General features: G+C 39.8%; 1 protein-coding gene across 19 annotated transcripts in view; it reads right to left on the bottom strand.

Moving 5' to 3' along the window:
• The window catches only part of PARD3 (par-3 family cell polarity regulator), a 601769-nt gene that overhangs the window by 194381 nt on the left and 380783 nt on the right, over positions 1–26605 (bottom strand). For all 19 annotated transcript variants that reach the window (XM_061435906.1, XM_061435890.1, XM_061435900.1 and 16 more), the window contains 2 exons: positions 22575–22802; positions 8091–8322 (listed from right to left, as the gene is read on the bottom strand). In XM_061435906.1, coding sequence (XP_061291890.1) covers positions 8091–8322; positions 22575–22802 — 460 coding nt within the window. The remainder of the gene's footprint in view (positions 1–8090; positions 8323–22574; positions 22803–26605) is intronic.

The following is a 26605-nucleotide window of genomic DNA, read 5'->3' as shown; positions in this document are numbered from 1 at the left end:
ATGGGGCAGGACCAGAACTGGCAAAGGAGAAGGTGATGGGGTAAGCAGGGAGGAAGGAGGCCCCAGGAGCGTGATCTCAGAGAAGAGCAAGAACTGACGTGCCGAATGCTCCCGCAGACCGAGGAGAGCGTGCAAATACGGCAGGAGGGTACAGCAGGGGAGGCCACTGGTGGCCAGATGAGAACAGGCCTTATGGAGCCACGGGGTGCAAGGGCTTCATTAAAGGGGGGTTAAGAGAAAACAGGAAAACGGAGGCAGCAGACAGAAACTGATCCCACAGTTTGCTGTAATGGGTAAAAGAGAAAATGAGGCAGTAGCTGGAAAGGGAGGTGGGGTAAGACAGATTTTCTCTAAGGTGGAGGAGAAGACAGAGTGGATGCTCCAGGAGGGAAGGGCCAGAATCAGGGTGAAGGAGAGAGAAGCAAGCATTGCTGGAGCAACGTCCCAACATAAGCAAGCTTAAAGCGTGGGTCCTAGAAAAAAGTAAGTAGAAAGTTTACCAGGAGACCATAGGTTATCTCAGTATGATAGGAAACCTAATCAAATTTTACTCTTTTGATTCTAAATAGAGTATTATTAAACATAGGTCAGAAAAAAAAAAAAATTCCAACATTCAATTAGGTAAGAGGTCACTTCCCCAGTGACTCCTTTAAAAGACAGTTGTAAAGGATATCAAATGGTTTCTTTCATATAATACATTGTGGCTTGACAAAAATCCATTTAGGAATAACATATACTTGATCCAGTACATTTAATGTAAAAGATTCAGAGAGTCTCTCTGATGGTAACAAATAAAAACATTCAGAAAGAATATTTCCTGTCTTGGCGATGGTAAATGTCATTAGCCAAGTTCGTCTTCTGGTGCATTTTTCGATGGTGTGTGGTATTTATTTACCCCATGTTAGTAAGGAGTGAATAGTCACTGGCTTTCAATTTTCACATCAATCGCAGCAAAAAGATTCTATTTTCTACACAGTCTGGTATTGAAATTGACTTAGCATCTCAGAACTGTCAAAAATTTCTTTTACGAAAGGTTTGCTTTACACAGACTATAAAGCAGGTGTCATCCTTGACACTTGCATTCTGTATTCAGGCCGCTGTTCTCTGGAAAAGCAGCATTAAAGAACGTCAGAAAAGGTCTTAGCGGGGCCCAGCCGTCACGCTCGGCGCCCCTCGGCTCCCTCTGCAGTCAGTTTCCGAGCTGGAGATGTCAGAGGCTCTGTGCTTCAGCTTCTAACGAGGACGAGAAGGATGCTATCAGCTGCCCCAAAACTCATCTTTGCTAACAGGTCAGCCTGTCACTTACTTTCCTCTGTTAAAAACGGGAACCTCTGTTTCCATTCAAATTAGAAGAAGTCTATATTAAGTATGGGATTAAGGAATTCAGAACTTACTCCAAGGAAACCTCCCAACAGGTATACTTATATAAAGGACCTGTTCTCTGCCCAGATGACAAACAGAAAAATAATGCAAAATCGCTCTCTTCCAGCTCTTTCTTTCCCATGACAAAGTACTGCTCCTGTGTTTCATTAAGTGGGCCTAATTTTCTCCACATTTATTTTAACTGTGTCCCCTGAATCACCAGCAGGCTGCAAGGGATGTCATTCAATTTTACCAATGAGAAACCGCTAACCTTAATCCACAGGGCAACTGGGCCTGAGGCAAAATCCACAAGTCCAGGTGTTTCTGACAGGAGCAAATGGACATTGTTGCAGGCGCCTCCATCCTGCAGCAAAGAGGGCTTGCTCAGCTCAGGAGGGGGCGAGGGGATGAAGGGAGGGCTGCAAACTGCTACCAGGTCAGACAGAGGCAACTCCTTCTCACAGGCACCCACCCCAATGCCTTAAGCCCACTTAGGACACGGCTTTCCTCTTCATCATCCCACTTCTCTTTGAGTGGGATGCAGTTCTACACATCTCGGAAACAGAGCTAACTCGGCAGTCTTTCTGAAAACCCAAGGGGCCATGAAGCATGACGGGGCTGTGGAAGAAGGCTTTGCCCTAAAGCAGGGGTCCCCAACCTCCAGGATCTACTGCCTGCTGATCTGATATGGAGCTCATGTAATAATAATAGAAATAAAGTGCACAACAAATGTAATGCGCTTGAATCATCCCGAACCATCCCCACCCCACCCCTACTCCGTGGAAAAACTGTCTTCCGTGAAACCGGTTCTTGGTACAAAAAGGTTGGGGATTGCTGCTCTAAAGGAAGCAGAGTCTGAGACACACTTGCAAGAGCTCTCACCCCTGTGAAGACAACACCTGGGCTGGCAGCTCTGTCCAGAACAGTTTTTATAAAGGAACATGCGCCCTCATCCTTGGGGTCTCTGCAAACCTCAGTGTCACTATTTGCCAATATCTCTCTACTTTTCCACACTGGAAGAACGTCCTGGTTCAGCCATCCCTGACCAAAGATATTTATTTGTTCAGAAGCTCCCCCACCCCAGTTTTGCTTTTTTTTTTTTTTTTTTTTTGGTCTAAACTGTATAATCCATCAAGGGATGAACCTTTGCCAAAAATTGCCTTTCAAACTGGCCTGTCTGTCCATCAATGGATGAGTGACTATCCCAACCTACACACCTCATCACCCACAGGCTGTTCCTCTGCCTGCCTGTGACCCCAGCCATCCTGTCACTTAATGAAACCAAACCAGCATATCATCTCCTCCCAAAGCACCCATCCTCACAATCGTTGGGTATAGTTGGGTGAGCTCTGAGTACACCAGCAGTGAGGATGATGGTTTTCCACTATGAAAAGGGGCCAAGAAAAGAGGGGATTAAAAACACTTCTCTGCCAAGCAGTAAACCCCAAAGCTTGACATCAAGAACAAAAAGTTCCAGGGGACTTCCCTGGCGGTCCAGTGGCTAAGACTCTGAGCTCCCAGTGCCGGGCACCCCAGTTCAAACTCTGATTGGGGAACTAGATCCCACATGGCTCAGCTAAGACCTGGCTCAGCCAAATAAATAAATAATAAATACAAAATAACAATAATAATAAAAAGTTCCAAAGCAATCAATACAAACATTATGAAACCATCAAAACTGCTGATGTCGTAAACAAAATTTGTCAACAGCCACTAAGAATTCATTAAAAGTAAATTTATTGTTTTTTTTAAAAAAAAAAACAAAACTGTGCAATATGTGCTTCTCAAGACATTTGGACTCTGGCTTGTTGCTCATCTCTTCTCAGGCTTCAGTTTGGCCAGGCTAAACGAGAAACACGGTACAGACACACGGTTAGTGAGCACAGGTAAGGGAGACAACCACGACGCGTGTTTGCTATTCTCTCATAAGCCTACGTGTGATCCAGACTACAACGTCGCGTTTTAAGATCTGATCGTGTTCATTGTGTTCTTAAGACAATTATATACTGAAAAGGGAACGACAGCCATACATCTGATTTCAACCAAACAAGGTTTCAAACGAAATTATCCTTTACCTCGTACAGAACAGGATAAAACCATGCTGGAGGGACCCAGGGAATCATTGTCAATGTAATTGGAGGATTCAATTTTAATGGTGACAAAGCACCATGGTTTTTGCTTTCATGGTCCAGGGGGCGATGGGCCCTCAGCCGTCATGTGTCACAACAGCAAACGAAGCACCCTTATGAGGCGTGAGTGGGATCACGTCCAGGAAGCTTCAATTTTAGACGGCAGACAATTCTATGACATTGAGAATGATTCTAATTTTTCAGGCAAAGTAGCATCAAATTACACTTATTCCAGGGTGAAAAGCGGGGAATACATCGATTTTAAGTGCTTACTATCTGAACATACTGTCCCAAATAAGGGAGTTTATTTTCTTTTTGATTATTTCATTCTGGAGATGGAAACTCACCAAAAAACACATTGCTTAATGATGCTGTTGCTTTCTTTGAAAAGTAGACACATTTAAAACATTAAACAACAGATCTCTCTCCTTCTAAAGGATAGACTTAGTTCCCTCTTTGGTGGCAATTTCAGACAATTGCAGAATTCTAGGAAACATTTTATGGTATTAAATTTGAATAGCCAAGCATTCGAGAACCAGAATATCCAAAGGAATCTGTGATATCAGAGGGCAGACAATTCCATGATATTCGAAAAAGAACGAAGGCTCTAAATCAGACCCTCCTTCTGCCCTGCACTTTCACAAAGAATGATCACATCAACAAAGTCATGTTTATCTGTTTCGTAGAGAAACTCGGGTTTCTCAGATCCAAAGCCATTTTAATTAAGGCTGTGGGAGTGCCTTTGGGGCAAGAGAAGATGTCATACAAGGACAAATTCATACAAACAAGGAACACTTTACATTTGTCACTTGATTCCTTATAGATTTAAATTTGTGATTTAAAACTTGCATTAAGGTAGCTTTTGCATTTCATATACTCCATAATTTATAAGCAGACATATAAATATGACTCCCAATATTCTTTCCTAGAGCTGTTTATCAATAATTAAACCATTTTTATGACTACTATTCAATACTCAAAGTAGAAAACCATGTCATCTGTATAGACCAACGAATAAAAATACCTATTCAGGGTGCCATGGACTCCTGCAGTACAGTTTTAAAATATATATATATTACCATGTGTAAAACGGAAGCTAGTGGAAAGCTGCTATGTCGCACAGGGAGCTCAGCTCTGTGCTCTGTGATGACTGAGAGGGGTGGGATGGCAGGGAGGCTCGAGAGGGAGGGGATGTACGTACACAGAGAGCTGATCCAGTTGTATAGCAGAAACACAGCACTGTAAAGCAATCACACTCCAATAACAAAAGTTTTTAAAAATATGGTATATCTATTTGGCCCTCATCAAATGTAACCAAAACTCACAGACAACTTACAGGGGAAGGAAGAGAGTGTGTGTGTGTTTTGGGAGCAGGGGAGGGGGATGGTGGGGAGCAGAGCCTGCGAGCCTAATTTGAAGGAAAGTATATCATTCCCTCAAGAGACTAAAAAGAAAAAGTTCACATGCCTAAAAAGCCAGACATGTAACATCTAATGCTCCTTACCCTTCCTCTTTGCTTTCTGTTAACCAAAAACAGAAGCAAATCATAACATCCCCCACCACACACACCCCGCATCTCCTTACAAAGTGTTCTAAGAAATTAAATGCACATACACTTTTTGATTAAGGTATTTTAAAGCAACAGCACTAAAAGAATCTCATCCTGTTTTCCTCAACAGAACAAAAAAAAAAAGGAAGAGATTCATTTTAAATCTTACTATCTTCCCCTTTGTTGTTACAAAAAAAAAGGAAACATAAAAGAATCAACCCAAAAGTCTATTTAGTCTCAAATAATTAGATTTAGTAGGTATGGAGGCAGTATAAAAAATGCTTTGAAAAATCTAACAGTGCTTTCAGAGTCTTCTCAAATACTAAGGGCATATCATAATGGTATGAAGGAGTGCCAACAGACAACCAAAGAAAAAGTTTATTTTACTCTAATAAAGGGTCCTCAACTCATTTTCAAGGAGGTGTATTCGGCAAGCTTCAATCATTTCCCTAAAGAAAACCAGTGGGAAGAGAGCCACGTTCTAGGGAACTCGACAAGTTACTGCAACCTGTTCGGATATATCTGCATTGTCCATGTGGTGGTGTGTGGCTCTCCTGGGAGGAAAAAATAAACTGTTTTGTGGAATTCATACACTTCCTGGGGTAAAAGGACTCCCTACACAGCTAATTTGAAGCTGCCTGCATGTAGCATCAGCGCTCTGCCGATACAGTGGGCATAAATCACCTAAAAAGCAGAGATCATAGTATATAATAAAAGGATTAGGAAGTGATGAGTTTTGAGTAGTCGTTATCTTTGTCATAGAAGTTATCTAATTTTTAATAATGGCTGGGTTTAACAGTCAGTGGCAAAATTTCCAAAATTGAACAACTCTCACAAGTCAGCATGAGCTTACTCCAGCATATCTGTCCCAGAAAAGTGTGAATGTCCATGTGTTTCTCCGTAGCCATTCTTAAGCATTGGGAGGCTATAAACTTAGTTTTTAGGAAAAAACCTTCAGGCTGCACTTAAACAAAAAATGTGACTTTTAAGAACACTCAGGCCTCTGAAGTTACAAATCAGTCGTCATTGTCACAGAGCTGGCTTTCACTACAGGTTAGAGGCATAACCTATAGCATTTGATCTAGTGTACATGTTCGCAGTCGCTAAGTTGTGTCCAACTCTTGGCAACCCTGTGGACCGTAGCCCACCAGGCTCCTCTGTGCGTGGGATTTCCCAGGCAAAAATACTGGAGTGGGTTGCCATTTCCTCCTCCGGGGAGCTTCCTGACCCAGGAATTGAACCCGTCTCCTGCACTGGCAGACAGATTCTTTACCACTGAGCCATCAAGGAAGCCCACATGTTTTACAGAACTTTTAGCTCAGAAAATATTGCATAGGGTTGCATTTAGGGTCCCTTTGAAAGAAAATAAATTTGCCAAGTGCCCCCACACTCACCATTCCTCTAGCCCCAAAAAGAAAACTCTACCATAAAGCCTCTCTTATTCTGGAGTTGCAAGTTACAGAAAAAAATAATGTCTAATTAAAATAATGTATAAATTTCTAAAATAATTTATAAACAAACTAGAATTTTGCTTATTTCGTATTCCATGAGGTGACCAGAGCACTGAATCCATCAGATAATGGTTGGCTGATGAAGGACACCTACAAGCCTTCAGGAAGACTTCACTCAGGAGCGAGTTGTAGAAGCAGGATTGGTTTCCAGGCCAAATGTATACATTTTAGGGGAGGTTTCCTCTTATTTCATAGTTTTTGATTCAAAGAAGACAGGGGTGCAAATTCCCTCAATGTTAATTGATGGGCAACAGCCTAATTTCTGTGTGTTATTTAGATGCCTGATTATGAGCTGAGAAGCCTTCTGACTAACACCAAAATGGAAATAAAGTGGCAGTTAGAGCAATTCCATCCATCAGTGCCCCTGGACATGAAAATATAATGATGAAAGATGATCTGACTAAAAATGCATTCAGGAGGAGTGGTATATCAACAAGAAAAACTCCCGTATAAAAGGATGCTAATTCTAGTGTTCTGAAGCACTGAATATGGAAATGTGATCGTATTTAATTTAAAGCTGATACTGCTCATGGGCCAAGCTCTGTGTTATCTACGCCTATAGCTTACTTCCTCCATGCACTTGACTTAGCTCTGGCTGAGTCCATCCACAGGACACATCTGGTGTGTGTATAGCCTGCAGGTTGGGCTTGAGATCTCAACTTCATGGTCTTGACTTATCTATAACTCCCTGAGTTATTGAGGTCAACCCCAGGACCATAAATCAGGAAATTCTATGAAAATAAAAACTCTTGTTCACATTTTACAATTAAAAAAAGCTAAAAGGAAGGGATTCATAATGCAGGATAACGACTTTTTGAAGAGTTAAGTGGTGATACCATCTGTTTTCAATTTTAAACCATCATCTTGATATGTTTAGGGTTTTAATTTATGGAACAATCAAGCAATCTTTATATTTAACATTAAATACCTGAATATTATAAATCACCTCCAATGAACATTTATGGGAGAGTTTCAGAGCAACTTCTGAACAACTTGTCACTTTTATTGTGTAGCCATGATTTGTAAAAAAAATGATATGCTAAGTAATCCTAGAGTATAATTTAGGGGCACAAAAACAACTGTCAGGAAACAGCCAGAGACTGCATTTAATGAAATCTTTACTGACTGAAGCAATAAGTATTAAATTAATCAACACAGCTTAATTGAAGCTCTATTTGTAACATTTTTTTAGACTTGTTATTAATGAGCCTTTATGCACTACCACTAACTTGAGCTCCATGTTCAGTGTCAACAATGAACCATTGTTCACACACACAAAAGAATAAACAGGGGCTGTGAGGGCCCTTTGTCTCTGTCCCTCCTTCCTCTCAACAGTTATTTACATGGTTGGCAAGATAGCATCTTTCAGGCACTTTAAAAGGGTCTGAAATAGCTCCAGTGAAATCCTTAAGAAAGTAAAAACACGGCAATGAAACCTGGGAGTTAGAGAGGAGTCTCAGCTGACCTCAAAGTCCTCACATCTGGTGCTGGCCTGGCACTCACAGTGGGGACGGGCCAGCCCCGCCCGGTAGCACCTACCTGAACATGTCTCCCAAGCCCCTCAGCTTCCCCTTCTTGGCTTTCATCTTCTCCTTCTCCTTGTCTCTGTCTTTCTTCTTTTCTTTGCCTATTTTCTCTTTCCTCCGATCGGGCTTCTCGCCTCTGTCTTGGTTTCCATTCATCTGTCTCTCCAGAGAGTGGGAAGGCTGGTCGCTGGCTGTGGATACAGATTCCCTTCCTGATCTCGAACTTTCTTCCGTGTCTTCTTCCACTTAAAAGGAAACAAACACACAAAAAAGATAAGGAACATGGGGAACCAAAGGGATAAAAATAAGGAGGTTGAAGTAGTGAGGGTTTCTTTCCCATATTTCCAATGAGGCTTGCAAACACTGTTTATCCTGCGTAGAATTAGAATGGAACATGTGATGTAGATGACCACCATGCATGTGTGTACTCCTGCATGAAGATGACGGGCCAACGGTAAGAAAGTAATAGTCACAGTAACAGTAATAGCAATGGTAACAGTATAGCATTAGTAATAGCAACAATATATTATTAGTAATAGTATAGTATTAGTATAGTGATAGTAATCTGAGTCCCAGACCAGATGGATTCCCTCATGTTGATACGGAGCCTGTACTGCTGTGGGGATAAGCAAGCCCTCATCACACAGCTGACCCCAAAGATCCTCAGTATCACATTTGCAAAATGAAAACAAGCAGCCTCTCACCAACAGCTTCCTTTCCTCCTGTGTAAGGGGGATGAAGCTCCACCCCAGCCCCTCATGGATTTGTTCAGTTGCACCCCTCACTAGTAAGCACACCAATGTCAACACAGGACTTCTTTCCTCAGCCTCCCAAATATGCCCGTTTGTGATTTCTGCATAGAGAAGAGTGGATGTTCACAGCCTCTCTAACTTTTTCCTTATATAGTACTACATTGTTATTGTGAGGCCAGCATTACAAGCCAATGTTACTATATGTTCTAATCTGAAATAATGTTGCGTTTTGGTTGACACAATGACAGGTGAACAGAGAGGTGGATGGAGCCATGAAGGCATAAATCCACAGCCTCACAGTCCTTTGAACTTTGCAGATAAAAGCTATACTTCAGTGATAACAATATTCCATCCTTTGAAGCAACACTTAGTCAGCATATGGTCCAATGGTACCCCCAAAACCTTTTGCATTTGAAAGAATGACAAGTCTCCACCTCCAAAAGAGCCTCAGGATTTCTATTTTAGGACGCGATAGATGCACACGCGCACAGCCATCCTCATAAATCCTTTTCCAGATTAGTTGCCTAAGCTTTTTCCAAATATAGTAAGAATTATTGGGGCTCCAGGGTACCGCTTGAAATCTGAGGTCATTTCCACCCCCCTGCATCAACAAAAAAAGTAGGAATCAGTGTTTTTGAGCTTCTTTTAACACAGAACCATATAAGACAGAAATCTTTCACAAAGAACCAACCTCTAGATCAAGTTAATATACCTTCAAGTGAAATTCAGTCTTGCCTCTCCACCAGAACTTGAGTTAGCAATACACAAAATTACGAGTATAAGAAGACCAGTCTCAGTACCATCTTATTTACAAGACAGAAACACTCACAGCCTTGGAAAACAACCTTAGGATTACAAAAGGGGAAGAGTGGAGGGAGGGATAAATTAGAAGTTTGTAAAATATACATGCTATTATACATAAAATATATAACCAACAAGGACCCACTATATAGCAAAGGGAACTCTGTCCAATAGTCTTTAATAACCTATATGGGAAAAACATCTGAAAAAGTATGGATATATGTATATATATCACTGAATCACTTTGCTGTACACTGGAAACTAACACAACATTGCAAATAAACTATGTTCTATTGTGAAATAAAAATCAAATTAAAAAAAACAACATCTTAGTATCTTAGTGTCCTATTAAACTCTCACAGATCTTAGATGATACTAACAAATGATGTACACAGATCTTAGAAGATACTAACAAATGATGTAAACTTGGTTAAGGTACAACCTTAACCAAGTTTAAAAAAATTTTAATGCTAATTATTTAGCTAATAACCAAAGAAAGTGTAGAATTCTTTTGTTTTCACATTTGATTAAAAATATGAGGCAACCTATTTTCCATACCATCCCAGTCTACAGCCAAAGAGTAAAAATACCACTGTGTCTAAATCCAAAAGGTACTTCGGAAGTCACTTAGACCAACATCTTCCATTTCTTGCTAAGGAAACAGAGGTTTGGGGCCAGCACACCGCCAGTGTGGGGCTCTCTGTACTATATTCTGGCATAGTTGTACCTCAGCCAGACCTTCACATGTTTCTTTGATCAACTCTGTTTGTGATTGCTCAATCCCATGCTTCATTCAGCATGGATGCAGGTCATCTATCATCCAGTCACTCCACTCTCTGCCCAGAAGATCATTCCAGCAGCCAGCACCATGTCTCAAGAAACCCACTGCCAGTCTCATGTGGTCGTCCAGCGCTGTGACTAGTAGCTGCTACTGAGGAAATCACTCCCGTGGTTAGAACCAGTGTGCACAGGGACTCAAGGACAGGCTTCCAACCAAAGCAAGGCTGGCTTCCCGCTGCACTGGGGTAACTAACTGGGAGCCACTCTCCTCCTCCAAGGGACAAGCACGCATTTTCAAAAGCTGATCATTTTAGTCTCTGTCAGTTCATATGGAAATAGGAATTGAGAGGGTTTGTTAGAAAAAGCCAGTTCCAACTTTCAGATGGACATTGCTAGAGAAAATCCATAGCCTTACAAATAACTGCTGAGTTAAGGCTGTGATTGTTGTGTTGTACACACAGAGCAGGGAAAGAATAATGGTCCTGGCCCAGGGAGGTCTCACTGTATAGCCTTTTCCAGTGGGTGCTCCCCAAGAGAATGTAAAATATAGCTTAAGCAGGGTTGCAGCCTCTTGTCTGAAAACATCCTTGAACTTCGCTGTGCTCTATCTGGTTACAAACTACTGCTTCCACATTTTGTGGGAAATGAGTGTGGCCTCGACTTGGAGGCAATGGACCAAATCATGAAAAGACAGTTCTCAAAAGTACTCAGGAGCTACAAAACCTATATATATACTCAAGTTAGATACAGGGAGTAAGTAAGTCAGGTCGCTCAGTCGTGCCCGACTCTTTGCGACCCCATGGACTGTAGCTCACCAGGCTCCTCTGTTCATGGGATTCTCCAGGCAAGAATTCTGGAGTGGGTTGCCATTTCCTTCTCCAGGGGAACTTCCCAACCCAGGGATCGAACCCAGGTCTCCCACATTGCAGGCAGATGGTTTAACCTCTTAGCCACCAGGGAAGACCCAGATAAAGGGATGCTAGTCAATATTCTACAAGTCCTGCAGGCAAAACTCATTTTACCTACCTGTCCAAAGCGCTTTGTACAAATTTTATGATTGTACTTCTCATATGATACAATCACAGGTCTGTTTCCCACTCTCTAAGCTTCTAAAATGAGGACCACTGGCCAGACAGAAGCTGCCTATGAATGACTGTTTCACAGAAAGATTAGTGGTAAACTTGACTCATGACTTTATCCCAACCAGACAAACTTTTACCCACATATCAAACTTTTATCTCCACATATCACTATCCTCTGACTTCAGAATGATGCCTATGTTCCTCTCATTAAGCCTAACAACACCAGCCACACCCCAGTGACAGTAGCCACAGGGAGGTCGTTGCTCTTGGTTATCTCATCAGTTTCTGGTAGGGTTTTAACTATTATTGTTAATGCTGTACATATTGTCTAATGGATTGTATGACCCTCTACAATGTCTGAAACTATAAACAAAAAAACGAGCTCAATAAACATAAATGACTTCGTCTTCCACAGCGACCATTATCATAAATCATGAATGGAAGATCAGAAGCGATTCTGCTAGTTTTCTGCCTAATAGTTTTGGCAGAAGCACACGGGGCATATGTCTGCTCTTGGCTCTGACACAGAAAAAAGGCAGCGCCTTCATAACTAACTATATGCTGAAGGCACATTTGGTGCCAATTCCTTTCATATTCCCAATAATTTCCTGGTGTATGTAATACGACTTATCTTCAAAAGTGGGTGAAGCAGAGAAAATTAGTATTAAATCATTTACTAACTCCAGGTTTTGTAACCTCATTTTGTAAAATCAAAACTCCTAGCTCAGTTTCCTGCTCAAAGCAAGTGGACTGTTTTACAATAATACTTGTACATTTGAGAATTCTTTATGCTTGTTCTGAACATTCTGATTTAGATAATACACTATCACAGAAACTCTTCTGGGGGTGTATGGGTGTAACTAATCCTTTCAAATGCCAACTAATTAAAAATATTTAGCAATATGTGGCTTCCTATGTATAAACATAAGATGTTCTTTTAGAGTATTACATTATATATGCTTCAAACACTAAAATTATTTGATAGAGAAAAATAAGAATCTCACTTTACCCCATTTCTAGGCAGAATTACTTTGGTTTTTAAAAGCTTATGTAAATTGGTTACACATGCTTAATTTTTTAAAAAAATGTATATATTCAAGGTCATTGATAGACTACTCAAATTATTTTCAGTTTTAAAACCAATCTTTGTATAATTCATATCAGCTTTATAATAAGGTAAATAAAATACTTTATTCCCTTAAAAAACACAAAAGATATTCAGATAAACAATTTTCAAGGAAGAAAAGCACTGGTGATATATAATGCACAAATGACTTGATCTATTGTGTTCATACAGTAAATTACAATGAAAGAATGAATCATAAACCTACATTTAGGTAATTTACTATTTTAAATGCTATATAAATTTACATTTTTTTTCTCTTTATTGTTTCCTTTCTTTTTGCAGATAGTCTGCCCAAAGAAAGATGATTACCTCCTTCCAAACAAATGGAAATTTCTATTTTTGACGAACATTTCTGCCTGTTTCAACCTGCTCTATGCACTACACTATCAGTTGCTTTCCCATGTGATTATCTGTAAAGACAGATATTCTGAAGTTTCTCTTTTTAAAGAAGGTATAACATGAAGCTGCTTATTTCTCTTCCAGGCAGCACATTCTGCAATTAAGACATACCTAATTACCATATTTTCAACAGATGCAAATACAGCGCAATTAAAATTCTATTCCATGTGACAAATTCAGCTACTCAGTTCTGCAAGTTATCCTATTAGCACTGGGTCAAGAAGTTTGGAAAAGATTAAGCCCTTAGATAGTAACAGTCATTGGGAAAATGACCTTAGGTGTGCACCGAACCTCAAAGTTCTGTAACTTCTGCCACAAATAAACACTTCATTCAATCTGGTCATCACACACAATTCACTGTCAAGAGTTGACTCTAAGCCACATGGTCGTTCACCATTTTTTTCCATTGAGAAGCAATACAGTTTGGGGGACTGTAATGATCTCTGTTGCCTGCTCATCCCAAATCTATTTCTCCCTTCCTCCTTTCTAATGGAACTCTGATTGTGTTCAGGAATGCGGTCCAGCTTTGAGGGATGAATCCATTACTAGATTTACCCTGGCCTATGGGTCCCTGCCCCTGTCCACTCTTATTAGCACAGGAACGGCCCCAACACCCTGAAAGGACATACTCTATGCTTGGGGAGATGACTCACTCCCTTCACTTGGATGGGATCAAGAAAGTACTAGGATTTTGAGCACTGCAGTTACCTTCTGGATAAGCTGACTTGTGGATGGTGTGGCAGAAGGATCAGAAAGATAGCAGTGCTTTGATAACACCATTACGCTGTGTAATCAGTAATCCCCGAAGCTGCCCAACTATAGAACCAGGTAGGACAGTGTATTCCCTCAAGGTTTGAACTGATCTAAACTGATTTTTCTACTAAATACAGCTGAAAGCATCTTAATAGGTACATTACATAAATCAAACTTCAGAGCAGCTGTGGAATATCCACTGTACTATTTATCACAAGTGTAAGATTTAGCAGTTAATATCACTCTAGGCAGCTTTGACAATTTTACTAAAATTAAGTGATTTGCTCAGACTTGTTACTAGTGTGAAATGAGTTGGTACAAACATTTAGAGAAATAAAAAACAGAGAAATACAAAATTAAAATGGTAACATTACTTCTTATTCATCAGTGAACAAGTACTCTCCTTTGAGGGCATAGCTCAAAAGAGTGTTATTAAATATTTGTTGAATAGATTGAACAAATAACCCATTATATGAAAAACATCCTTTATTGCTCCCTGTTTAGAAAGAGCTACTCTAGTAATAGCAATATCGAATAAAGAAACACATACTCTTGAGTAATTTACAATTTACTTTGCAAGACAAAGGATTAAAGGTAGTAATTAGACACAAGAGCATGCAGTCTTCAGAATCTACCTGCTTAAAATTTTAAATGAATGAGTTAAAATGTGGCATTAATAACTGGAAAATTTCACTAGATTTAGCAAATCCACTGACCACTACCAATTTCTACTGACTAATGTTAGTTAAAATACAGTGTAATAAAAATAAATGAGGACTGAACTCCCAGGTACTGCAAAGTCCAGTATAGTATTTAAGAAATTTTTATTATTAATAAATATATGTTATTTTTGTTTCTTATTTTAGTGGAATATTGACTTTGGAAAAGGAATAAAAGATGTAGGAAATGAACAGCTAGTGACACAGATGGTGTCGAATAATAGGATCTGCTTTTCTGGACCCTGACTTTTAACATTAGAATGATGAGCTCTTGGCAATGGAAAAACTTAGCTTTTTCAGAACATTTGAAAAACACACACACACACACAAAGCTGGCAAGACACACAAAAAATTAAACAGCTTTTACACTAAAATGTGGGGTGAGAATAATAACTGATATTATGAAGAACAGAGAGTATGACTGAAAGGAGAAAAAGGCACGAAGGAAGTGGTTGACATTTATCAGCGGTCTTAGAGAAGGGGTTTCTGTAACTGGAGGAATGTTCAAATAGTTGATTCCTAAAACCCAGTGTTCTAAAATTAGATTATTTCACTAAAAAAAAAAAAAAAAACCACTTAGTTTACATAGGGGTAAGGAGTAGAGAGAACAAAAACAATAAAATCACACTTCTAGAGATTAAGACTTATTACCAAAAACAATTCTTCATTTCTACTTTATGTTCTAAAGTTTCCTTTAATGCCTCCCTTCAAACAAACAGGCAGAATGTTGCTGAAGATCTTGGTAGAATGTCACTTCCTCTATCTCTCCCTGTCCAAGAGAATGTAGCAGAACAAATACAAGGGCGGTCGGACCCTCCAGTTTCTGAACCTTTGTAAATTTGCTTTCAGTGTATAATTAAATTTCACATTCAAATAATGATCTATAATGGGTACTGTTTCCTGTCCACAGAGAACAACGTATAAAGAAGCTGAAGGCTTTCCTTTCAACAGACCCAATGGACCGACTACACAATGAAAACAGTAGCACTTATAACCCCACTGTTGGAATTGCCACTAAGAATTTTATTTTTATCATGGATTCAACTGGTGTCAAATGTATATTTTAACATATACAAAAAAATTATGGTGTCAAGGAAAGGGAGTCCAGGTCACCGCTCTGACTCTTTTAAGTGGGAAAACAAGAGCAAAAATAAAGAACAACATAAGAATGTGCAAATGTGATGGAACAGTGAAAGGTGAGCTTTGCTATTTAATGAGAAGTCAAAATGACTGTCCCCTAAAAGTCAGTGTTCTTCTCTCCCATGCCATGCAACCCTTATTGAGAGATCCATAAAAATTCCTCGATGTTATAAAAATACTAAGAAGGCTCATACACATCTGTATACAGATTTCCCTTAACTTCTAGTGGGGTTATGGCACGATAAACTTCAGCATAAATGGAAAATACCGAAGTCAAAAATGTACAGAATATACCTAACCTACCAAACATCACAGCTTAGGCTCATCTACCTTAAAAGTGCTCCGAACACTGACATTAGCCCACAATTGGGCTCAGTCATCTAACACAGGGCCTAAGTTATAACAAAGTGTCAAATGTCTCATGTAATTTAGCGACTACAGTACTGAAAGTGAAAACCAGAATGGTTTGGGGCTGTTTCCTTTATGATCACATGGCTCGCTGGGAGCTGCTGTTTCCTTTGTGATCACATGGTTGACTGGGAGCTGAAGCTGCTGCCACTGCCCATCATCTCCAGAGAAAATCTGCATTATCACCAGCCAGGAAAAGACCCAAGTTGAAAGTTAGATGTACAATTTCTACTAAAACCACGTCACTTTCAAACCACTGTAAAGTCAAAAAATCCTAAGTTGAACCACTGTTAAGTCAGGGAACGTCCATACTCAGAGCTCTGGAAAGTCAAGGGGAAACTAGCTAGGCTGGGGGAAAGTGTCTTGAAGAAGGAAGACAACAGTCATATACAGGAGAGGGTAGGGGACAGTCAGGGCAGGGAGAAGACAAACCTCAGGGACGACACGTGGTCTGGATGAGAACGCATACGGGAGCTTGAAGGACCGTGAGGACAGTGTGACTCCAGAGCTTACTCAGCAAATAGAGAGACAGTCAGACCAGTTATGAGATCCTAATAGTAACTTCAGATATTAAATAATGAGAATTGGGGCTGGATTGGGTAGAAGGAGTGAAATTATGAGATTTCATGCAGAAAAATTAAGAAAATTTGGTAATGGAGGGATTATGCAGTGAGATGATAATTCTAAGTTTCTGTGCCTGGAGGTACTAGTGAGAAAAACCTCATCACTATCATCCATCTATATGTGTGGGATGCTAAGCATGTAAATGCAGTTTCTTCCTTTCTTCTGGCTTTGCCAAGCATCATTACTCACCTGGATTACCGCATTACTGTCCTAGAACCAATCTTGCCACCAACACTGCTATTTACCGGCCCACCCCCAATAACCCACCCTCAATTCTACAGCCCCAACACTCATATTCTTTCACTTGAAATTCTTCAAATGCTCTTTAAGGTCCTTAGTATGAACAAAAATTATTTAAACAAGGCTGTCTGCAAGCTGTTCTCTGCATATGTCTTACATCTCACTCCTCACCACGCTCTCATCTGCACACATCAACCTCAATAGGATAATGGTGGTCCAGAGATGGTCCCCCTCCCTAAGCTCCCGACAAACCCCAATGAAGACCACTCAAGCAGGATTACTCATCTCAACTCATACCTCTTGTGAGAAGCTTCCCCTCCCTCCCCTCTTCCACACGGGCTGAGTGGGTGCCCCACGCTTTGGTGCCATGGCAACCTGTGCATTACAACGGCCCTTAACCATTAACCATACTGCTTCCCAAGAGTTGGTTTGCCCAGTGGGTTGAAGCACCCTTGGCCTCTCTGAAACTTACAGCCTAAATATCAGATTTTAGGTCCCATGACTCATTAATACTTTATTGCAGTTTTAATGTAACGGATTTTCCCATTAGGAAGTTTGTTTAATATTGTAGAAAACTCACAGGACTGCAAATCACAAGGCATGCATTCTGATTTAATTCCTAAGTACTATCTTAGTCAAATATTTACATACTTTTTTCTTATCAGAAAATGCTTCAAATGAGGAATCTATAATTCAGACGCTTCAGATGTGACTTTTCGTCATACTTTTAGCCTAACTTACTTTTCACCTAAAAAAAGAAATATAAGGAATTGACAGCTTTGGCTTTGTCACATGGTTATACTTCTATTGCATTCAGAAATGTCCTAAAATTATCCAAAGCTCCTTTTCTTAAACTGCAAGTGATACTTAAGTATACAAATTGTCATAAGAGGATTAGACAGGTTATCCTTATTCCCAGCACTTCAGAATAAATATTTTTAATAGATCAACATCCAATTATCCAAAAAGATAGATTAACCAAATGGTAAATCCTTTACAAAGTACTTCTGAAAACCATACACTGAATTCTTCCACTATAGATTTATGGTAATCTGCTGGAGATTCTTAAGATAACTACCTAATTTACATAATTTTGGCTCAAATAAGTAGTGACAAAAGATGGCTAGAAATGTAGAGCATGCTAAGAGTCAAAAAATCTGAGATACTCATGTAATCTACTATTTTGAAGCTAACAAAATAAATGAAAATTAATCTTGAAGCTCTCAGATTAGCTAACTTCCTAACATAAATTCAGTTTCTTCAAATCTCATACTGCTAACCTAAGTTATGCATACTTTAGAGCAATGCTTTTTTTTTCCCCTTAGCTCCTGTTAAGAGTACTATAAGAAAGCAGGCAAGCTCCTTAAACGCAATCTGTCTCTATGTTTTCAAGGAATACCGTTCTCACATTTAAAATTGTAAACTGGATAGATCTTAAAATCAAGAGTACAATGAATAGGACAGTCTTTGGTTTTGCTGTGTATCACCTCCTTGACCTCAACAGAAAGCTGTTCCTGAAATGATAGCAAGGCTGACGACTTTTAATAGAGGGTACAAAGGGGGTGGGGGTTGTACTCTATATTTTCAAAAGTAAAACAAGTCAATTTTATGTAACATCCATGTTCTTGGTTTCAACAGAAGCTGATTTATGATGGGGGCTGTAGGAGCCTCTTGCTGAGAGCCAGGCGGGAAGTATGATTTGCATAGATGAGGGAGCAGATTGTAGATGCCCTGACCTGTCAAACACAGGTAGGGCCTCAGAGATAATGGGTCCCAGAATACAAAGCTCCATCTTGATCCAGACAGACACAGACAACGTGGAGAGGCCAGATGGATTAAATGAGAGACAAAAACGCCGACTTCTGCCATCTCCACAGGAAGCACATAAGTGTTACAGAAGATGACAGATACCAGATACCACACGGATCCCGCCCGGGTCTCCTGGCCCCCACTGTTGTGCGCATGCCACGACTGCAGCACTGCTGAGAGGAGGCAAGCCTGCTCCAAGCCTGAAAGAGCGTCACCGGGGAGGAGCTTGACCCAGCTGACAAGAACAATCAAGTTCGCCCTCCACGTGTGTGACTTCCGCCTGTAAAGAGGGAAAGGACTGCATGGGACAGACACAGGCTGGGCGAGACAGGTTATGCCCGCCCCCACCCCTCCACCCATGCTTCCAGGGTGTACAGACGGCATCCGCACAGGATGGCCGTCTAACAGAGACCGTCAGCTCGGACAGGGTCCTCTCTCAGAGCACTGCACAACAGTGACGTGGCGGCCATAACTGGCCCCTGAGGCCCACCTCTGTACAAGAAGGGACCTCAGCCACAGGGTCCCACAAAGCACGAAGCCATCAGAGCTCAGACATGCGGCCAGGGACAGCGTCCACATAGTAAGGATGCAGGGCAGGGCTGCACAGTGAGGGCATGAGCATAGACACGAATGCAGACAGAGAAAGAGCGTGTGCAGAACGCGCCTCCAGAATCCACTCTGCAAAGGGTGGGGTTTAGGCAACTAGAAGAGGGAGCCAGACTCCTTTCTCACACCTGTACCTAGCCATAAGGAAAGTCGACAGTCTCATAACCACCAGCAGTAACACCAGCCTTGACAGATCTTTTCTTAGAGAAGACCAAAGAGTTTGCTGAGGCACAGAGGTCTCGGACGCCCAGGTCCAGAGTGGGACACAAGCAGGAGGAGTCAAACGTCAATGCCACCCCATGCGCTGCTGCCGTCGCACGCTGCATCTGGGTGTGTGTCTCTCACGCACGCAGTGGTGCTAGTCAAGCAGGAGCCCATTCACTGATGTGACAGTCACTGACTCCGACACCTGGCCGAGCTCTGAGCCTGGTCACGCAGGAATAAATCATGGTGGCATCTTTCCTTGTGGATTTTACAGATGGTGAGCGAAGCAGGAATGCAGGACTGAGGTCGGTGGGTAAGTGAAGGAGGACAGAGTCGTGGGAAGTTAAAACTGGAAAGCAACTCAGAAACGGAAGCAGAGCTTTTCCAACTTTCTCTGGCAAACTGTGGACTTCCCTTTTTCAAACTTACAATTGACAAAGAATCATAAAGTATGAAGAGTGATTTAAAAACTCCACAACAAGGAGTTCCCTGGTGGTCCAGTGATTAGGACTTTGTGTTTTCACTGCCAAGGGCCTGGGTTCAATCCTTGCTGGGGAACTAAGATCCCATAAGCCTCATGGGAATAAATAAATCCCCAAGACTGTTGCAGTGACAGTGGGTGCGGGGGGATCCGGTGGCCTTGATAGAGACCACCCGCTCAGCCTCCCACGAATGTCCCAACTCCCGCAAACCACCGAGCCGAGCCTCCTCACTAGACACTGAGACAATCTGAGCATTAATGGCCTCGGCATCCAAAGCTTCGGTTTCACAACTGAAGGAATTAAAGAAGAATTTTAAGCAACTTGACCCAAATTCCAAATGGGTGAGAAGAATGTGGAGGGACTCCAGGCCAGTGCTCAGATCACTTTAGTCGTATAGTTGTGACAACCCGCACTGCAGACATTTGAAATACACAACAGTGGCCTCTCTCTGGCCATACCGAGTTCACCAGACTGTTCTGGGAGAAAATATCGTCAAGTCAGGACTCTGTGGAAAGCCAGCACTTTGTGGTTGCAGGTGCACGAGTCAGGGTGTGTCTCCCAGTTCTTATCTAGAACTTCCCCTCCGGTTCACACATTGTAGTTCATCTACTCACTTGGTTTTGTCTTGATGATAGTTGAGTACAAAAGTTTTAATATGAAATACTTAAATTGGTTATTTCCAGTTAAAACCGGAAGCTAAGTTTATGTCAGAGACAAATTTAGACGTTCACACGGTGGGAAGCTCTAGAGGCTACAGAATTAAGAACATGCCTGGTACTGATCGCTATTCCATCCCCTGCTGCATTTGAAATACGTGGTGTATGTGAGAAAATTGCATTCTATGAAGGAATTTAAATAACATGTGAACTAGGATAGGAAAAAAGCTCAGGAGCCAAAACTGTATTTGTTAAAAAAAAACAAAACAAATACTGAGGTGCCAGAGCACTGGCTCTCTTATTAAGTGTGCACCCAGGACAGAGGCAAGGTCTCTAAGTGATAGAGGGTCCCCACCCTAGAAAGGCAACGCAAGTAACACTGGGTGAGACTGGCAAGGAGCCCCTGAGACGCCAGGAAAAACCCGAGAGGGTTGGAAGCTCATATGACTCAGGAGCCTGGAGACCAGGCTTGGCAGCAAAAATAGGAAATATGTTCTTCATCTGGCAAGAATGGGCTGCATATATTTGAAATCACTGGCTGGCTGGAGTGAGAAGCTGTCCAGATTTAAACTAAGAATTAGGCGGGGGCTGGGGGGATGCAGCGCTCCTCTACTAAGTTTTGCTTTGCATGTTACATTGTAGCAGAAATATTCATCTTTCCAAACACACTATATGTGACAGGCAAAGATTATATAATTTTGCTTTGCATCTCCTCAGAATCTGATTTCCATTTGAAACTCTCCTTCCCCACCACAGTCTTCCTTAGGCATGTGTGATGGAAGTGGTCCCCCAAAAGTTACACTGTCGTCATTTATAATTCACCTAAATAATCTCTGCTTTAATTTTGGGTAGGGGTGGGTGTCTCCTGCTTTTCTTTATCCTTTCTTTCTTCTTTCTTTTCCCAACAGTGTTTCTTACAATGGTTAGCTGGGTAGAGTTACTTTAAGTTAAAAAACTAAAATATGAATCAGTAGTTACGAACAATATAAGCGAATCAGCAGTGTTTTCTATTAGAACTCAAGTCCATTCTCTTCTAAATAAATACAATGCTGAGTTTCCTTCTTACGTTTAAACTGAATGGGTATTTTTATATTCATTTATAAATGTTTAACTTCAACAACTCCCTGAAGCATACATTTATATATATTTATAAATGTTACTTTTTTCTCAATATATCAATACTATGGAAAACACATTGCTCATTCACAGTAACCTTTAACTTTCAATAATCTTGGCTTAAAATGTTTGGCAATTTGGAAATACATATACATAAATATATCTTACTAGCCTAGTTCAAGGAAAGAGTAATTCATAAAAACAAAACAAAAATATGTTATCAAAATCACAGATGATTACACATATTCATTTGAGATATATTACAGATATACTGGACAGCAGTGGTTTTCAAATATTTTGGTCTCAGGATACCTTTATACTCCTAAAATTTATTAAGGGCTCGAAATTTTTCTGTGGAATTTATCTATCAATATTTACTGAACTAACACTGAGAAAGTTTAAAAATACAAATTACTTTTTAAAAAATTATAGATTTCATATTAGCTGAAATCACATTTAAAAAAAAAAAGAAAGAAATCTGTATTTTCCAAAATCAATTATTGAGAAGAATGGAAAATCTCTTTAATATCTAGTTGAAAAGATTCTTCTATCTGCTCTGCATTTAATCTCTTGCAATATCACATGATATGTTGCCTCTAGAAAAACCACTGTACATTTGTGAGAAAATAAGAGTAAAAATGGTAAATAACATCTTCTTTGTATTATGAAAATAGTTTAGACCTCCTAGATCCCTCTGAAGGGATGCTGAGGTCCCCAAGGGTTCCCTGAAGCACACTTTAAGAACTGCTTCACTATAGAGATGCTTGTCATGGCTGTTCCTTCGGATGCTGTACACTTACACGTCTCCATGCCTTCGTCATCATCGTCCACTGCAGGTTTGTCATAGGACTTGTCAATGGCAGCTCTGAAGCTCTCATTGCATCCCCTTCCTCGGATTATCCGTGGCCTAGGGCGATGGAAAGGAATGTCCCCATTCAAAGTCACCTCGGCAACTGCTGTCTGCAGACTCTCTAAAGAGCTCGACTTCTTCAGACCCAGAGAAGGCCCCACATCTCTGCTGGGGGAACCTTGGAAGTTGGCAAAAACAAAATGTTAGAATGAGTGGTGAAAATTACATGGCTGAATATCTATGAATTGTAGAAAATATCAGGGACAAATTATTTGTTCAGTGTCTACTTCTGGAATGTGGGTAGCAAGATATAAAAAGTAAAGTGACAGTAACTAATTTTAACTTTTCCCAAATGGGCATTAAATTTGGTCTATTTTCTCTATTCTCATTAGGAGACAATTTTAAGCTAATAGTTTTCATTTTTAGCTCAACAGATAAAATCTTTGTCAAATCATTTGCTTCAAGTTATGTTAATAATCTAAAAAACCAGAATAACGCAGAAAATCATTCTGCAAAGCAGGATGATGAAATGGCTAAGGGAAGCAACCAAGAGTACACTTTGTGACTTAGCTTAAAACACTTTTTAGCAGTTTACAGTTATTTACAATGGAAGTGAAACTTTCGTCTCAGTAAGTTTCAGCAAGTTGTCCTCATATGGCACAGGTTCAGACAACTCAGCAAGTGAGAAAAGCACAAGACACCACATGTCGCCAACAGGGCGCCCTAGCACCAGGTAGAAGCCTGTTTCTGGAAAATGGTGGTTCTCTGGGAAGAGCAATACAAGATGTGAATAGAAGTAAACTACATAAGGACCATCGAGAGAGAGAGAAGTAAAGGAGGAAAGATGCCAGAGCTGTAGGTGAGGACTTATGCCTCCAGGTCAGCAGAGAGAAACAGGTGATGAACAGAAGGAAGAAGACATCACAATTACCATGAAATTTTCAGTAGAGAAGAATTCAGAGCACTAAAATCGTGGCTTGGTGACTTGAGGATCTAGCAAGACTAAGATTGTAACCCAGCTTTAGAAGGCAATCTAAATGGATTTCTTTAACCAGGTAAGACAACTTCATCAATGATTGCCTGACCTGGCACTCAAATAGATGAGTTTAGCCTCGAGATGACTGAAATACCTGCAACCACCAGCTGGGCAATCCAGGTTACAGAACTAGTTCTTCACTTACACTGTTAACAAGACAGGTACAAAGAAGAAAAAAAAAAAAAAAAGGCAGGGGGTAGAAGAGGTGAGATTGGATATCTTATCTCTACATGGGGCCATCAGCCCATATGTGGATCAATAATTAAGGAGTAACCTTGATATGTTTTCGCATAGAAGTCAAATAGTTCTGAGATGGTCGTTCCATGGCTCAGAGTATAAAACAGAATAGAAATTGGGAGAGTCAAAACAAGAATTATCTTTTTAAAATTCATTTACATGACAACTTTCACATAATCTTCACAATGGGGTAGCAGTTTTAAGTTAGAACAAGTATGTTAAAAATGTAACATAGGCAGAAAGGCAGACAGATGATTCTAATGAAGAAAAAATATTCCATAAATTAGAGTGCTTGAGAGAAAAAGATGATTTATTTAACTTTCTCCGTGCAGGTTTGTCTATATTTGATTATTTCATGACAAAAATTCACAAGGAATATTTCTTGCCAGGATGATCAATCTTACTTTTTCTCTTGATAGCACTATAATGTTTGACAAGTTCATGTTTTAAATATCCATAAAAGTCATGTCACAGGAAGGAAAATGATTTTGTTCCAAAAAGCTAAAGAAAAAGTAAGAGATTAAAGAATCAAAGAGAATGGGAAAAGATGATTTCTGGGCAGGGACATTTACCTTCACATTTTCAAGAATTAACATTGGGAAGATCTTTTCCTGAATAAATCATGCCTATTAATTTTCATAACTTACTTGCTACATTTAGGTCCTATAAACATTTATATGGCAAACATTTGGTGTTTTCTTGGATTCATAAAGGACATATGTATGTATGTGTGTGTTTATATATATATACACACATATATCTATGTTTCGGAGAAGGCGATGGCACCCCTCTCCAGTACTCTTGCCTGGAAAATCCCATGGACGGAGGGGCCTGGTGGGCTGCAGTCCATGGGGTCTCTAGGAGTCGGACACGACTGAGCGACTTCACTTTATTTTTCCACTTTCATGCATTGGAGAAGGAAATGGCAACCCACTCCAGTGTTCTTGCCTGGAGAATCCCAGGGACGGGGGAGCCTGGTGGGCTGCCGTCTATGGGGTCGCACAGAGTTGGACACGACTGAAGCGACTTAGCACCAGCAGCAGCATCTATGTTTCCATCTCCAATAAAGATACATATGTATATATGCTCCCAGTAAAGATTAGCATTAAAACATAATTTATATATAAAAAGTTAGCTGAGATTTGATTTAATATACTCAGCACCCTAAAAACTTTAACAGTTAATTTCAGAAATGGCATGAGTATTCAAATAAATGTACATATACATACTACATACATATAAATATTGATACATTTATATCTGTATATATGTATTTATGAAGAAACATAAACACAAAGCAAATCTAGGATAAAAAAATAGTGAAACTGTAACAAAATAAGCAATAGATTATAATGTAGGAATCACTGGAAGCTTACCTAACTACGCTTTTGTCTAATTCTTAACACCATAGTATAACATTCTGGCAAAATGTTGATAATTAAATATGGTGAGTATTGGGTATAAGAGATTAATAAATTACAGTCTCTCTATTTATACATAGTTGAAATTTTTCATAACATCTATTATTTGTGTATCTATAACAGGGATCAGCAAAATATGGGTCAAATCTGGAAATTTTTACTAGAACACAGCCATGGGTCCATTTGTTTCCATATTCTCCATGGCTGCCTTCACATTCAGAATTAAGCAATTGTTCCAAAGGCTGTCTGGTTTGAAAGATCTACAATATTTACTCCCTGGTTCTTTACAGAAAGAGCTTGCTGATTCCTGATCTAAAACATAGATTTCATTCATGTAAGGTGGTATATTCATCAAAGACACTTTAACAAAAGAGTTAGTTAATGTATTAGTAAGATTGCTAAATGATGGTCACTGAGATTTATAACATCATAAACTTATAAAAGTTGAAAATGTCTTTCCCTATACAAGGTATAGATAGGCAAAAGGTTAGTTTTATTTACATACACACAATATCAATGCCTTTAATTTTTAAATAATATTTTGAAGCTCTTAATGTAAATCCATTAAGTCATTAGGATGCTTCATTTATTTTTATATTCAAAGATTAAATTGTTAGAAACCCAATTCTCTTATTCCCATTCTCTCTTTTCCTGTAGAAAATAAATTTACTCTCAAACTATCATACAGGATTCCTAAATCCAAGAATAAAAGGGCAAATCATAATCATACTATTTTCTTTAGGTCTCTTTTTCTACTCTTATCTACTAATACCTCTCTTGCCAGAAAAAAAGAAGAGGATGTCTTTTGCAAGGGCAAAGGGAAATGGAATTCAATTTTCATTATGAAAGGCTTATGGCTAGACAGACAATCTATACTAAAATGCCACTGTGACTCTACTAAAAACCTTTGGACTAAACTGTAAAATCATGATAATCTTAGCAATTCAAGTGAAGTGAAGAAAGGAAAATAATAAAATCTGTTCACTGTCTAATACTGGAGGGTGGGAAGAATCCAGTGGAGATATTTTATTCATTGTAGATTTAAAATCAATAGACCAGCAAATACTTCTACCTCTATGTCATAATTTTGGTCCTAAGTTTTTCCAGTTTAATTCAGTAAAACAGACTGCACATAGTATTTTTAAAATGCTCTTTTTATCTAGGCTCTAACTATCATTTTAAACACTATAAAAGCAGATAATTCAATTAGATGATAAAATCTGCCTACTCACCATAAAAGGTATTTAATGTTTTCAGTTGACATCTGGATATTATTATTATTTCTTA

Source organism: Bos javanicus, chromosome 13 (assembly GCF_032452875.1).
Source record: "Bos javanicus breed banteng chromosome 13, ARS-OSU_banteng_1.0, whole genome shotgun sequence".
NCBI classification, from domain to species: domain Eukaryota; kingdom Metazoa; phylum Chordata; class Mammalia; order Artiodactyla; family Bovidae; genus Bos; species Bos javanicus.
This window is presented reverse-complemented; position numbering and strand designations above follow the sequence as displayed.